Source organism: Procambarus clarkii, chromosome 46 (genome assembly GCF_040958095.1).
Source record: "Procambarus clarkii isolate CNS0578487 chromosome 46, FALCON_Pclarkii_2.0, whole genome shotgun sequence".
In the NCBI taxonomy this organism is placed as follows: domain Eukaryota; kingdom Metazoa; phylum Arthropoda; class Malacostraca; order Decapoda; family Cambaridae; genus Procambarus; species Procambarus clarkii.
The window spans coordinates 29395286-29412334 of NC_091195.1; the positions used below are offsets into that span (position 1 = coordinate 29395286).

The 17049-nt window shown below is 40.4% G+C and overlaps 1 protein-coding gene across 4 annotated transcripts in view; it reads right to left on the reverse strand.

Moving 5' to 3' along the window:
- Positions 1-17049, reverse strand: part of LOC138349731 (uncharacterized) — a 66604-nt gene that overhangs the window by 27058 nt on the left and 22497 nt on the right. Inside the window, exons 3-4 of one of the 4 annotated variants that reach the window (XM_069301887.1) lie at positions 8066-8275; positions 5369-5594 (exon numbers count right to left, since the gene is read on the reverse strand). In XM_069301887.1, coding sequence (XP_069157988.1) covers positions 5416-5594; positions 8066-8275 — 389 coding nt within the window. In that variant the 3' untranslated portion in view covers positions 5369-5415. Of the gene's footprint in view, positions 1-5167; positions 5595-7993; positions 8276-17049 lie in introns of those variants that run through there. The other 3 variants (XM_069301886.1, XM_069301889.1, XM_069301888.1) reach the window with 3 other exon arrangements.

A 17049-nucleotide genomic window follows, 5' to 3' on the forward strand; every position in this document is an offset into this window, starting at 1 on the left:
GTGTAGGATTGAGCATTTGTTTGATGTGGTTGGGTCTTAGTCCTGTGAACCCACCTGCTGATCCTGGTGGGAAGGATAAAGCTGCTTTATGCACCATGAATTCGAGCACACACAGGGGTTCTGCTCTGGTGACACCGACTAGGGGAACACTGTCGTCACGAGGAGCTCTGGGTGGGTGTTTTTCCCTCAGGGCTTGTGCTGTATGGGCATCCCTGGTGGCAACTGTGTCTTCACTGGTGATGACTCTGATCGCCCCTTTTGTGTTTCCTTCTTCTATTTTCTTGCTGACTGTTGCTCTGATTTTGGATATATATATATATATATATATATATATATATATATATATATATATATATATATATATATATATATATATATATATATATATAAATATGCAGGTTTCACTATCTCTCAGTTATACTTGCTAGCCATGTGTAGGTTGTGACCACTCTTTGACCCAAAATTATTTGTGTTGGAAGCGTGGACGTAGGTTTTAGCGTTGTGATTTTTTCCATTGCTTGACGTCTGTGAGTGTGCAGTCTTGACCTGATCCGTGTTCGTATTATTGAACTACATAAATGCTTCCCAACGACCGTAGCTGCAAGAATATCTTATTCAGAGTAAATTATCCAATTTGAACTTACGTTCAGAGGTGCTAGGGGACATTTCCTCTTAATATATCACAGAAAGTGGACGCATTATTGCCAGTAAACTGCATGGGCATAGTTTATTTCAAATTAAATCTTCCCAGTGAATATCTCAACACCAGTGAACACACCACCACCAGTGAACACACCACCACCAGTGAACACAACAGCACCACCAGTGAACACAACACCACCAACAGCACCACCAGTGAACACAACACCACCAACAGCACCACCAGTGAACACAACACCACCAACAGCACCACCAGTGAACACAACACCACCAACAGCACCACCAGTGAACACAACGACACTAGTGTACACAACACCATTGACCACTGGCACCCATACAAACAGTACCACCAGCACATGACGGTGGTGCAACACCACATACAACACCACCAGTGAACACACTCTCACCAGCAAAAACACCGCACACAGTACATCTGATGACCAACACCTCCACGATGGATAACCACGCTGAAGAAAGTCTCACTATCCTACAATGGAACTGCAATGGCGTTCGCAATAGAATTAATGACATCATACAATACGCTCGTGAACACCAAACTGACATTATAGTGCTACAGGAGACGATGGTAGGTGATGACTTCAACCCAAGGTTCAGCGGTTATCGCAAGTTCTCCCTGCCCCATGGGGAAAGAAAACGGGGTCTCATCACTTTTGTAAATAACAACATTCCCGCACAGATTATTGATGACCTGCACATGGGGGATGAGTTTGAATCACTGGGAGTAACCCTTTACTTAAACAATAATGCCCTACATATAATCAACCTATATGTCCTACAGAGTAAACTTGACCTTGACACACTGCCTGAATTTGTTAAAGAAGAACCTACCCTGCTGGTCGGTGACCTTAATGCCAGACACCCATACTTTGGTGCCAACTGTCATCAGCCCAATGTCAATGGACGGAAACTGTCACTCTTTGTCAGGGGAAGTGAAAACCTTAGAGTCCTGGGTGATGAACAGCCAACTCACCTCAGAGGAAGATTGGACTATGCTCTCCTGCTGAATGCACAGTACACGGATGCCAGTACACACATTGTGCACAGTTTATGTAGTGACCACTGGGCACTAATTACCACCGTCGACATGAGCAAGAGAAGGAAAGAGACGAATAAAAGAAAAAGGTTATCACTCAGACCAGATATGAGGCCGCACTTCATAAACAGGATGAGTGACTGGTTCACGGAATACCAAATCCCAGAAGACATTGACACATTTGTTGATGACCTTAATCACCAAATTGAGAGCTGTCTAAGAGTTCCGCGCCGTACGCCTGGGCGAAGTAACCCTCAGAGGAAGAAAATAAAATGGTATGAGAATGATTACATAAAGATGCTTAACGCAAGTGTACGAGACATGAGTAGAGAGTACCGGAGACATCCCACTGAAAGTAACCAAGAGTTGTTTAAAACTGTGTGTCAAGTAGCCAGGGAAGAGAAGATTAAAGAGCGGGAAAGACAATGGCTTGAGTTCACTAGCTCTATTGGACGAGAAACATCTGCAAGACAAGTGTGGGCAAAACTTCAGATAGCTAAGGGGGGTCAGAGCCCGGCCTGCGGCTCACAAAGACCCCCAGGGTAAGGCTGAAGAACTAATTCACAAGTGGAGTGATGCAGCATCCTCCTCCTCCCTCCCTGCAGAAATCAGCAGGGAACAGCTCCTGCGACATGATGACAGAAGAATTAGGATAACAAGAGCACTGTCTAGAGATGACGAATATGGGGAACCAATCACAGCCCAAGAAGTAAGGGGCGCTATGAAAAAGGGTAAAAGTACAGCACCTGGTGAAGATGGCGTCACCTATGACATACTCAATGCACTGTGTGAAGTGTCCGGGAATCCACTACTCCACCTGTTTAACAAGTCATTCCTAAGTGGAGTGCTGCCCACAAAATGGAAACACGCAATAATTGTTCCCATACCGAAGCCCAATGACCCTGGTAATTACAGACCTATCAGTCTCGTGTCATGCACTTGCAAGATGTAGGGGAGAGGGGTCAATGGATTTGTTAAAGGACGGAGCACAGCAAATTGTATAGTTAATTACTTGGCTAATGACACTGCTAATGACACATTTTGTATCTGTTGACATCAAAGGAGCCTTCGACAAAGCACAGGGGATTGCGATCCTGGCCAAGGTTGCATGCATGGGTGTCAAGGGGAGACTCATGAAATGGGTTGAAGACTACCTCACAGGAAGAAAAGCCAAGGTTTGCTTCAATGGAGCAGTCTCCAGAACAATGAATATGGAACTCGGGACCCCCCAAGGCGGAGTCTTAAGCCCTACACTATTCAATGTACTTATGAACGCCATTGCAAATATTGATTTTCCGGAAGGAACACAACAAGTGGGATATGCAGATGATGTCCTAATACAAGCTCCCTCCTTGGGAAAAATTGAACAGTCCATTGAACTCCTTGGAAGGAAATGTATTGAGCTCGGTTTCACTCTCTCCACAAACAAGACGAAGGCATACTCTCATCACAAGCGGAGAGCAAATGAAGAACTGCAAATTAATGGTGTAACACTTGAATGGGTTGACCACTATCGGTATCTTGGCGTCACTGTCGGCTCTAACAAGGGGAAGAAAGAGGAGCTCAATCAACTCATAGGAACATGCAAAAGTCGACTCAGGGCACTGAAAGCTATGACCTGGAATGGACATGGAGCCTCTATTGCCGTGCTTAAAATGATGTACGCAGCCTATGTGCGCTCCGTCATAGACTATGCCGCACCAGTTCTGTGTACCTACTCCCAAAGCGATATGAAAAGGCTTGAAAACATTCAAAATGAAGCCATGACAATCATTCTTGGAGTTCCAAGAACTGCCATAACGTCTAATCTACGAGAGGAGTTGTCCCTTCCAAGTGTTAAAAGCAGAATTAAGGAGCTGAATGCTAAGCTTGCAATTAGGATAGCCAGAGACCCCATTACAATGATATTGCTAAGAAAAAACTGAGCTCTGTGCTACTTTCAGGGGGAAACAGAAGCAAAAAATGGTATCACAGATCAGTCTGCTACCTCAAAGAGCTTCACCTGCGTGAGCAAGCCAGTGAGTTCCTGCCTGTAGAGAGGTTACCTCCCTGGGAGGATGATTCATGCAAGATCATCATCAATGAAATGGCAATGAAAAAATCCAACATGTTACCACAAGAAATGAAGCACAAGTATCTCGAGGAAATTTATAAAGAAGCCGGAGATGAACTAGATCAAATCTACACTGACGGGTCATCTAATCCTGTCAATGGCAGGGCTGGTGCAGCATACACGGTAATCAAGGATAATACTTTCCAACGCAGAAATGAAGAAAAAGCACGTATTGAGAACTATGCCTCTTCAACGCAAGCAGAACTAACTGCCATTGTTATGGCGTTAAGGTTTCTTGAACGGAACACTAATGGTGCAGTGATTTGCATCGATTCAAAAGCAGCACTGCAAAGCCTAAGTAAAAATCGGGCAGAAAATCTTGCAATAGTCGCTGAAATTAAGAGAGCTGTGAGAGCACTTACCAATCAGGGAAGAGTCATCAAGTTTCTGTGGATCTCCTCTCATGTTGAAATATGTGGGAATGAACGAGCAGATGTGCTGGCTGCTGAAGGAGACCATATTGAATACTTCATACCCAAGACTCTACTACAAATTAGAGGTATTGTCAGGCAACATCACCGTGACAAGGTAACTGAGGAAAGAGGATAGAAGCACAAACTAGTGAATCTGTACGATGGTACAACATGGTTGCAGCTGGCAATCCCAATTATTATGGCCGAAGAGGAGGAGGACGAGGGAGAGAGTCAGTAATAGCGAGAATCCGTCTTGGATACAAATATCCATGGAGATATGGAATGGAAACAACAGTTGATCAGCGAAGTTGCAGAATCTGTGGTGAGAGTGATGGACACCGCCTTGACCACTATCTACGTGAATGTGAACACCTGAGAGACATTAGGAATATGTGTAGAATAATAAACCCCACATTGTTTGAGTTAGGAAAACACTATTTGTCAAATATTGATACTGTTCTTAAAAGATTTCCCCATTTTGCACCCGCAAGATAACGTAAGCTTTTAAGGGTTGATAGATGTTAATCTTCTTGTTTGAGGAGCTGTTCACTTGAGACGGTTAAGCAAGTCCCAGCTGTGTCTGGGTATAAGTGACAGGATGAACAACCCAGCCGGTTTTCTTCCTATTGGGGAGTGTTGTACATGCTGCTATGGCGGTGTGTCCACTCACAAGATGAGTGGCGCTGCCCAATAAACTCGCCCCTCGGGGCAAAATTTAAAAAAATAAAAAAAATTAAATTTAAAATCTTCTTGACACTGATTGAGAATATCCATGAATATAAATTATTACTGGTGGATTCTCTTATATTGACGTACATCTGCATCACTCAAAAATGTAGCATCAATATAATTTACAGCAGAGATTGGAAACTTTGTTCTCGTGGGTGTCAATGCATGACCAGCAAGAAAATTGTATAATAATACAGATTGCATCTCAGAGGTTCATTGCAAGACATGCTACAAGTCATTCATACTATCAATTTCCATCAACAATACAACTCATTTCCATCACCAATAAATTACAACTCATCAGAATCCCCAACATGTTACAATTTTATGAAATTTATTTTTTTTGCAACTCATTTGGGAGATAATTACAAAGTCAATCTTGTAATAGCAGACACAAACCTGCAGCGCCATTAAAGTCTAAAAGCTTGGATGTGGGTTTTCATGAGTTAGTATGTTCTTTGTCCAGTCCAAGTGACTCGAAAACCCTGGATGCCGAACTTTATCGCCTGGCATCTTAGGTTTTCTCCTTCTTCTAACACATGACCGTCTGCGACCTCCACTAAGAGGTTGTTGGTGGTGACGCCCTCATGGTTAAGGCCTCTCAGAAGTTTCTCCACACCAACACCTGAAGATGGGGCAAGGGTTAATTTGACGTTCAAACCTGGCTACACCATGTACTTTTGCAACAAAATCTAAGTTTAGTATAAATATATTCAATTGAAGAAATGAAAAGAGGCACTCAGTGGTGGTTGAATGTGTCTGTGGTAGTCGTGGTAGTGCTGTATGGTATCTGTCAGAGTAGCGATAGTGTTGTATGGTATCTGTCGAAGTAGTGGTAGTGATGTATGTAGAGTTTTAGGTATATGTCTAAGTAATGGTTATATTGTTTGTGGTGTTGCTGGTATATTGTATTGTATGTCGTAGTAGTGGTAGTGTTGTTTTTATCTGTCATAGTAGTGGTAGTGTTGTATGTAGTGTTGTTGGTATATGTCGTAGTAGTGGTAATGTTGTTGGTATATGTCGTAGTAGTGGTAGTGTTGTATGTAGTGTTGTTGGTATCTGTCATAGTAGTGGTAGTGTTGTATGTAGTGTTGTTGGTATATGTCGTAGTAGTGGTAGTGTTGTTGGTATATGTCGTAGTAGTGGTAGTGTTGTATGTAGTGTTGTTGGTATATGTCGTAGTAGTGGTAGTGTTGTATGTAGTGTTGTTGGTATCTGTCATAGTAGTGGTAGTGTTGTTGGTATCTGTCATAGTAGTGGTAGTGTTGTATGTAGTGTTGTTGGTATATGTCGTAGTAGTGGTAGTGTTGTATGTAGTGTTGTTGGTATCTGTCATAGTAGTGGTAGTGTTGTTGGTATCTGTCATAGTAGTGGCAGTGTTGTATGTAGTGTTGTTGGTATCTGTCATAGTAGTGGTAGTGTTGTATGTAGTGTTGTTGGTATCTGTCATAGTAGTGGTAGTGTTGTTGGTATCTGTCATAGTAGTGGTAGTGTTGTATGTAGTGTTGTTGGTATATGTAGTAGTGGTAGTGTTGTATGTAGTGTTGTTGGTATATGTAGTAGTGGTAGTGTTGTATGTAGTGTTGTTGGTATATGTAGTAGTGGTAGTGTTGTATTTAAAACCATGAGTCTTAATGTTTATACACATATATGTGCAGTTTACTCCACCACATAAAGGTCCACAGATGTTAAACAGCTGCAATTAAGCAATTTAAACATCATGGAGTCTTCTTCTGTCGTGGGGAGCGTTGTTTACTAAAGTGACAGCATCTCGACACTCATGAGATCCACTCTAAAGCGAGTATAATTGCCCTACTTGTTTTAAGGATCCTTTTATACTATTATTAACCAAACGTATTTGGTTAAACAATTATTTATTACGTATATGCATTTATTTTGGAGTATTACCATGATATACTTCTAGCTATTAGATGTAATTACATATCCTGGTATGGATCCATTAAAGCGGCCTCCATGAGATGGTGTTCACGAAATGTTCGAAATATGCTGACTTGACACTCCCTGTCTTGGGAGAACTTGGCTTGTTCTATTAATAGCTATGCCTGGTCTATGTGCTTTCAAAGACCATGTTACTCAGACATGTTATATTCTAATTTTAGTAGAAATTTTCCACAAGAGTGACCATTCGGTGTAAATTTAATTGAGGCTATAAGAGGGAAGTTATTATTTCCATTTTATTTATTTCTTTTTTTAGTGAAGGTTTTGTAAATTTTAAAATGCTCTGTTTCCACAAGCCTTCATTCCTATTTATGCCTTGTGTGAAAATCTTAGGCACTGAGTGAGGGAAGATAAACATTGCAAAATCGAGGAGTGTAGCCTAATACTCAAAACAGCTACTATGGAATGAGGATAACTGAAGACTTTTCCTTCAGTACTGGACGTAGGTGAGTGCCCCTATGTTTACTGATGCAACAGGGTGACCATGATTGGCACATATATCACCTTACACATAATGCTCTACCTCCCACCCTCTGAAGACAGAGTACTATCCTAGTGAGTCCTCAGGTGAGTTGGTCACTGAGGTCCCTGTGTTTTGACTGGTGCACATGAGAGTTTAGTGCCGACTTCATTTCGTGGGCAGTGGAGTGCAGGTTAAGAGATAAGGAGATTTTAGAACAGTGACGGAGTGTCACCTATGTGTCTCAGTAAGGCACAGTTCCTCTTCTCCTCACACCCCCGTAACACACTATACAACTATTATACTTTAGCACATTCTTCTGGCAATTACTTACAATAATAAAAAAGTTGCATTTAAAGGTGCACCAAAATATTTTAGAAGCACCATAGACTGAATTAGTACGAAAATTATTTATTAAAGAATACCCTAGATTAATCCAGAAGCACTGTGGTGCATTATTCTACATTGTACTTGGATAAAAAGTGTCCTGAATTGCATAAGAAGCACTACAGGTGCATTAATCGAGACAATGTTGGACAAACAGAGCCATGGGTTACTCTAGCAGGATTCCAACTAAACAAATGTCTTGAGGAAAGTATTGTTACCTAAATCAGAACCATGAGAAACTCCATGTTACTCTTTTATTCCTGACATTCATGTGCCAAAGGTGTACATACTGGTAATGTCAGTCTTGCAGAAGCTCAGAAAAGAGTACCGCAACCTTTTGGCGGGAGGACACAGTTGCCGAGCCAGTTGACAACACAAGTCGAGCTCGCGGCTGTTATCGGTGAAACTGCACATGATTGTCAATTCAAGTCCACTTCCTTTATAGGGCAGACTGGGCGGGGTAGCCAGGTCCATGCTGCTTGTGGCTTCCAGGATAATACCTGATGACACAAATAGGATATAGATACTCTGTGTTAATTCAAAACTAAAACAAGAAGACACTAATATATATACACTGCCCGTATTAGGTAGTGTCTTTGACATGGCTTAAAATTTGAGTCACTTTTGATGTATATAATCAAGGGATCATAAACATTTTGAAACGTTCAATTAAGGGAGGAAGTTTGGGAACTGAATATATGCTAAAAATGCTTATTGAAATTTTGTTGCAGATAACAAGTTTAAATTTGTGAGTTAACTGTTAATTGCCCGCAAAGGTCTTCCCCATCTTTCCCAGCACACACCTCAGTCTCTCCCCAACCTTCTCTGTTGCACCCCCCACACACCTCTATCTCTTCCCTCACACACCTTCCCCGGCTCTCCCGCCAGCCAGCAAACAATTTTAGGTTGCCACAACATAACTGGAAAGTTTGAAAGCTACGGCAACATTCATTTTAATGTTTTAGATACATTTCTGTGTTGAGTCGTAAATTGGTTGCTACAACTTACTGCAGAACGTTGCCAAAAAATGTGAGACCTTTTGGCAACCTTATATGTTGCATAAATATTTTTTCTTTGATTGACTGTAAATATAGAGAAAATATAGATATATAGTATTTAAAAAATGAGTATAAATGAAACACAAGGAGAATAATTAATGAGATATCAATTTTTTTATTCAATTCATTATTTTCACTTAATACAGAATCAGCGGTGATGGTTCCCAGCAAACCAAAACGAAATTGCAACTTCCACAAACGTTTCTAAAGGGGTGTGTGAATGACAAATCGTGAAAATGGTGCAGAATGCATTTGAGCAACGTTCAATCAATTGTTTTAATATATATATATATATATATATATATATATATATATATATATATATATATATATATATATATATATATATATATATATATATAAATATATATATATATATATATATATATATATATATATATATATATATATATATATATATATATATATATATATATATATTATTAAATATGACCGAAAAAGTAAGATTAATAATTCTAACACGAATTTTCTCGATCTTTCGTACGTTTCTTTTCACTGTTGGTGGTAATTCAAAAATCAATTCTCCAAAATTCATTTTTATTTCTAGTCTGACGTGACACTTGAGCGCGTTTCGTAAAACTTATTACATTTTCAAAGACTTTAGTTTACACATACACAACTGAATAGAACTTACACATCTTCGATTTGTTTATATCTACATTTGAGTGAGGTGGATGGGGTGAGGTGGTATTAATAGGGTATTAAATTCCTAAACACAAGACCGAACACGAAACAATGGGTATTGAATGGAAGTGATTGTAGAAAGCCTATTGGTCCATATTTCTTGATGCTTCTATATTGGAACGGAGTCTTGAGGTGGGTAGAATATAGTTGTGCATTAATTGGCTGTTGATTGCTGGTGTTGACTTCTTGATGTGTAGTGCCTCGCAGACGTCAAGCCGCCTGCTATCGCTGTATCTATCGATGATTTCTGTGTTGTTTACTAGGATTTCTCTGGCGATGGTTTGGTTGTGGGAAGAGATTATATGTTCCTTAATGGAGCCCTGTTGCTTATGCATCGTTAAACGCCTAGAAAGAGATGTTGTTGTCTCGCCTATATACTGGGTTTTTTGGAGCTTACAGTCCCCAAGAGGGCATTTGAAGGCATAGACGACGTTGGTCTCTTTTAAAGCGTTCTGCTTTGTGTCTGGAGAGTTTCTCATGAGTAGGCTGGCCGTTTTTCTGGTTTTATAGTAAATCGTCAGTTGTATCCTCTGATTTTTGTCTGTAGGGATAACGTTTCTATTAACAATATCTTTCAGGACCCTTTCCTCCGTTTTATGAGAGGAGAAAAGAAGTTCCTGTAAAATAGTCTAATAGGGGGTATAGGTGTTGTGTTAGTTGTCTCTTCAGAGGTTGCATGGCGTTTCACTTTCCTTCTTATGATGTCTTCGACGAAACCATTGGAGAAGCCGTTGTTGACTAGGACCTGCCTTACCCTACAGAGTTCTTCGTCGACTTGCTTCCATTCTGAGCTGTGGCTGAGAGCACGGTCGACATAGGCGTTAACAACACTCCTCTTGTACCTGTCTGGGCAGTCGCTGTTGGCATTTAGGCACATTCCTATGTTTGTTTCCTTAGTGTAGACTGCAGTATGGAAACCTCTGCTCTTTTCCATGACTGTTACATCTAGAAAGGGCAGCTTCCCATCCTTTTCCATCTCGTAAGTGAAACGCAGCACGGAACTCTGCTCAACTGCCTCCTTCAGCTCCTGCAGATGTCTGACATCAGGTACCTGTGTAAAAATGTCGTCAACATACCTGCAGTATATGGCCGGTTTCAAGTTCATGTCGACTAAGACTTTTTGCTCGATGGTACCCATGTAGAAGTTTGCAAACAGGACACCTAGGGGAGAACCCATGGCGACCCCATCTACTTGTTCGTTAAGGAAACGAACATAGGAATGTGCCTGAATGCCAACAGTGACTGCCCGGACAGGTACAAGAGGAGTGTTGTTAACGCTTATGTCGACCGTGCCCTCAGCCACAGCTCAGAATGGAAGCAAGTCGACGAAGAACTCTGTAGGGTAAGGCAGGTCCTAGTCAATAACGGCTTCTCCAATGGTTTTGTGGAAGACATCAAAAGAAGGAAAGTGAAACGCCATGCAACCTCCGAAGAGACAACTAACACAACACCTATACCCCCTATTAGACTATTTTACAGGAACTTCTTTTCCACAGCCCATAAAACGGAGGAAAGGGTCCTGAAAGATATTGTCAGTAGAAACGTTATCCCTACAGACAAAAATCAGAAGATACAACTGATGATTTACTATAAAACCAGAAAAACGGCCAGCCTACTCATGAGAAACTCTCCAGACACAAAGCAGAACGCTTTAAAAGAGAGAAACGTCGTCTATGCCTTCAAATGCCCTCTTGGGGACTGTAAGCCTAAAAAAAAAAAAGTATATAGGCGAGACAACAACATCTCTTTCCAGGCGTTTAACGATGCATAAGCAACAGGGCTCCATTAAGGAACATATAATCTATTCCCACAAACAAACCATCACCAGAGAAATTCTAGCAAACAACACAGAAATCATCGATAGATACAGCGATAGCAGGCGGCTAGACGTCTGCGAGGCACTACACATCAAGAAGTCAACACCAGCAATCAACAGCCAATTAATGCACAACTATATTCTACCCACTTCAAGACTCCGCTCCAATAAAGAAGCATCAAGAAATATGAACCAATAGGCTTTCTACAATTACTTCCATTCAATACCCATTGTTTCGTGTTCTGTCTTCTGTTTGAATTTAATACCCATTCAATACCCATTGTTTCGTGTTCTGTCTTGTGTTGGAATTTAATACCCATTGAATACCCATTGTTGAAAGTTCGTTTTTCACCTCATCCACCTCACCCAAATGTAGATATAAACCTCGAAGATGTGTAAGCTCTATTCAGTTTCAGTTGTGTGTTTGTAAACTAAAGTCTTTGAAAATGTAATAAGTTTTACGAAACGCGCTCAAGTGTCGTGTCAGACTAGAAATAAAAATGAATTTTGGAGAATTGATCTTTGAATTACCATCAACAGTGAAAAGAAACATAAGAAAGAGAAAACTCGTGTTAGAATTATTAATCTTACTTTTTCGGTCATATTTAATAATATATATATATATATATATATATATATATATATATATATATATATATATATATATATATATATATATATATATATATATATATATATATATATATATATATATATATATATATATATATATATATATATATATGCGGAAAATCCACAGAGAAATATGAAATGAGGTGAACGTTTCGGCTTTGTTAAAGCCTTTGTCAACACCAGACTGACTAAGGAGAAGGGAAGGGGGAGGATATATAGGCCGACACCTGACCCAACCCATCCCTAGGAAAGGAATTAACCAAAAACAGGTATAGCTTAGCTTAGAATGGTCAAAGAGGATTAAGCGGTCAGAGAATAAGGATGAAAGATTAAAGAAAAGCCTCATGAACACACAATATATGAATATACAATTATAATGAAACTTTGTAAGCCTCTCTATCAGAGTTGTTTCTTAAACTGTTGTGCAATATTATAACTAATATTGCACAAGTGTCTATATATATATATGTATATATGTATATATGTGTATATATATATATATATATATATATATATATATATATATATATATATATATATATATATATATATATATATATGTATAATATATATATATATATATATATATATATATATATATATATATATATATATATATATATATAGATATAGATATATATATATGTGTGTGTGTGTGTGTGTGTGTGTAGTGCCTCGCAGATATCTTGCCTTCAAATGCCCACTTGGGGACTGTAAGCCTCAAAGAATTCAGTATATAGGCAAGACAACAACATCTCTTTCCAGGCGATTAACGATGCATAAGCAACAGGGCTCCATTAAGGAACATATAATCTCTTCCCACAACCTGACCATCACCAGAGAAGTCTTAACAAAAAACACTGAAATCATCGATAGATACAGCGATAGCAGGCGGCTAGATATCTGCGAGGCACTACACATTGAGAAGTTGACACCAGCAATCAACAGCCAATTAATGCACAACTATATTCTACCCACTTCAAGACTCCGCACCAATATAGTAGCATCAAGAAATATGGGCCAATAGGCCCTTTGCAGTTACTTCCATTCTTCCCTTTAACTTACCCAATATTATACCCATTGTTTCGTGTTGTGTCTTGTGTTGAAAGTTTGTTTTCACCTCATCCAAAACTGTTGTAACATATCACCACACCCAAATGCAGGTATAAAATCAAAAGCTGTTTTAAAACTCTGTTCAGTTATAGTTGTGTGTGTGTAAACTAGAGTCTTTGAAAATGTAATAAGTTTTATGAAACGCGTTCAAGTGTCGGGTCAGACTAGAAATAAAAATGAAATTTGGAGAATTGATTTTTTCAGTTACCATCAACAGTGAAAAAGAATATAAGAAACATTGAGAAAATTCGTGTTAGAATTATTAATCTTACTTTTTCGGTCATATTTAATAATATATATATATACACACAAACTGTTGTGCAATATATATATATATATATATATATATATATATATATATATATATATATATATATATATATATATATATATATATATATATATATATATATATATATATATATATATATATATATATATATATATATATATATATATATATATATATATATATATATATATATATATATATATATATATATATATATATATATATATATATATATATATATATATCTTTGTTCCTACTTCCTCCTCCTCCCCAAAGTGCGTCTGTGCGCCTGCGACTATGTGACTGTGTACTCACCTAGTTGTGTTTGCGGGGGTTGAGCTCTGGCTCTTTGGTCCCGCCTCTCAACCGTCAATCAACAGGTGTACAGATTCCTGAGCCTATTGGGCTCTATCATATCTACACTTGAAACTGTGTATGGAGTCAGCCTCCACCACATCACTTCCTAATGCATTCCATTTGTCAACCACTCTGACACTAAAAAAGTTCTTTCTAATATCTCTGTGGCTCATTTGGGCACTCAGTTTCCACCTGTGTCCCCTTGTGTTAAATAGCCTGTCTTTATCTACCCTATCAATTCCCTTCAGAATCTTGAATGTGGTGATCATGTCCCCCCTAACTCTTCTGTCTTCCAGCGAAGTGAGGTTTAATTCCCGGAGTCTCTTCTCGTAGCTCATACCTCTCAGCTCGGGTACTAGTCTGGTGGCAAACCTTTGAACCTTTTCCAGTTTAGTCTTATCCTTGACTAGATATGGACTCCATGCTGGGGCTGCATACTCCAGGATTGGCCTGACATATGTGGTATACAAAGTTCTGAATGATTCTTTACACAAGTTTCTGAATGTCGTTCGTATGTTGGCCAGCCTGGCATATACCGCTGATGTTATCCGCTTGATATGTGCTGCAGGAGACAGGTCTGGCGTGATATCAACCCCCAAGTCTTTTTCCTTCTCTGACTCCTGTGTGTGTGTGTGTGTGTGAGTGTGTGTGTCTGTGTTTGTGTGTGTCTGTGTCTCTGTTTGTCTGCGTGTGTGTGTGTGTCTCTCTCTCTCTCTCTGTCTGTGTGTACTCACCTAATTGTACTCACCTAATTGTGCTTGCGGGGGTTGAGCTCTGGCTCTTTGGTCCCGCCTCTCAACCGTCAATCAACTGGTGTACAGATTCCTGAGCCTATTGGGCTCTATCATATCTACATTTGAAACTGTGAATGGAGTCAGCCTCCACCACATCACTTCCTAATGCATTCCATTTGCTAACTACTCTGACACTGAAAAAGTTCTTTCTAACGTCTCTGTGGCTCATTTGGGTACTCAGCTTCCACCTGTGTCCCCTTGTTCGCGTCCCACCAGTGTTGAAAAGTTCATCCTTGTTTACCCGGTCGATTCCCCTGAGGATTTTGTAGGTTGTGATCATGTCCCCCCTTACTCTTCTGTCTTCCAGTGTCGTGAGGTGCATTTCCCGCAGCCTTTCCTCATAACTCATGCCTCTTAGTTCTGGGACTAGTCTAGTAGCATACCTTTGGACTTTTTCCAGCTTCGTCTTGTGCTTGACAAGGTACGGGCTCCATGCTGGGGCCGCATACTCCAGGATTGGTCTTACATATGTGGTGTACAAGATTCTGAATGATTCCTTACACAGGTTCCTGAACGCCGTTCTGATGTTAGCCAGCCTCGCATATGCCGCAGACGTTATTCTCTTTATGTGGGCTTCAGGAGACAGGTTTGGTGTGATATCAACTCCTAGATCTTTCTCTCTGTCTGTTTCATTAAGTACTTCATCTCCTATTCTGTATCCTGTGCCTGGCCTATTCTGTATCCTGTGCCTGGCCTCCTGTTTCCACTGCCTAGTTTCATTACTTTGCATTTACTCGGGTTGAACTTCAACAGCCATTTGTTGGACCATTCACTCAGTCTATCCAGGTCATCTTGTAGCCTCCTACTATCATCCTCTGTTTCAATCCTCCTCATAATTTTTGCATCGTCGGCAAACATTGAGAGGAACGAATCTATACCCTCTGGGAGATCATTTACATATACCAGAAACAGTATAGGTCCAAGGACTGACCCCTGCGGGACTCCACTTGTGACGTCTCGCCAATCTGAGACCTCACCCCTCACACAGACTCGTTGTCTCCTGTTGCTTAGGTATTCCTCTATCCACCGGAGTACCTTCCCTCTCACTCCAGCCTGCATCTCCAACTTTCGCACTAGCCTCTTGTGTGGCACTGTATCAAAGGCTTTCTGACAATCCAAAAATATGCAGTCTGCCCACCCTTCTCTTTCTTGCCTTATTTTTGTTGCCTGGTCGTAGAATTCAAGTAACCCTGTGAGGCAGGACCTGCCATCCCTGAACCCATGTTGATGCTGTGTTACAAAGTTCCTTCGCTCCAGATGCTCCACTAGTTTTTTTCGCACAATCTTCTCCATCAGCTTGCATGGTATGCAGGTTAGGGACACTGGCCTGTAGTTCAGTGCCTCCTGTCTATCCCCTTTCTTGTATATCGGGACTACGTTAGCTGCTTTCCAAATATCTGGCAGTTCCCCTGTTGCCAGTGATTTGTTATACACTATGGAGAGTGGTAGGCTCAGTTCTCTTGCTCCTTCCTTTAGAACCCAAGGGGAGATTCCATCTGGGCCTATAGCCTTCGTCACGTCCAACTCTAGTAAACACTTCCTTACTTCCCCACTGGTAATCTCAAACTCTTCCAGTGGTTCCTGGTTAGCTATTCCCTCACTTACCTCTGGAATTTCTCCTTGTTCTAAGGTGAAGACCTCCTGGAATTTCTTATTCAATTCCTCACACACTTCCTTGTCATTTGTAGTGAATCCTTCCGCCCCTATCCTTAATCTCATAACCTGTTCCTTTACTGTTGTTTTTCTCCTAATGTGGCTATGCAACAATTTAGGCTGAGTCTTTGCCTTGCTTGCGATGTCATTTTCGTATTGTCTTTCTGCCTCTCTTCTCATCCTGACATATTCATTCCTGGCATTCTGGTATCTTTCTCTGCTCTCCAGTGTCCTGTTATTCCTATAGTTTCTCCATGCCCTTTTACTTTGCTGCTTAGCTAGCCTACATCTTTGATTAAACCATGGGTTTCTCATCTTCATTTCTCTGTTTTCCTTTTGGACTGGGACAAACTTGTTTGCTGCGTCCTTGCACTTCTGCGTGATGTAATCCATCATATCTTGGGCCGTCTTTCCCCTGAGCTCTGTTTCCCATGCTATATCTGTTAGGAATTTTCTTATCCCCTCATAGTTTCCCTTTCGGTATGCTAACCTTTTGGTTTCGGTATCCCTCCTCGAGTTCAATAACCCTTCTTCAATCAAGTACTCAAACACCAGTACACTGTGGTCGCTCATTCCTACTGGGTCCTCAAAACCGATTTCTCTTATGTCGGAGTCGTTCAGAGTGAAGACTAGGTCGAGTCTCGCTGGTTCGTCATTGCCTCTCATCCTTGTGGGTTCTCCGACATGCTGCGTTAAAAAGTTGCTTGTCACCACCTCCAATAGTTTGGCTCTCCACGTATCCTCGCCTCCATGCGGTTCCTTGTTCTCCCAGTCAATCTTTCCGTGATTGAAGTCGCCCATGATGAGCAGGTGGGATCTATTTCTACAGGCAGCAGAGGCTGCCCTCTCAATT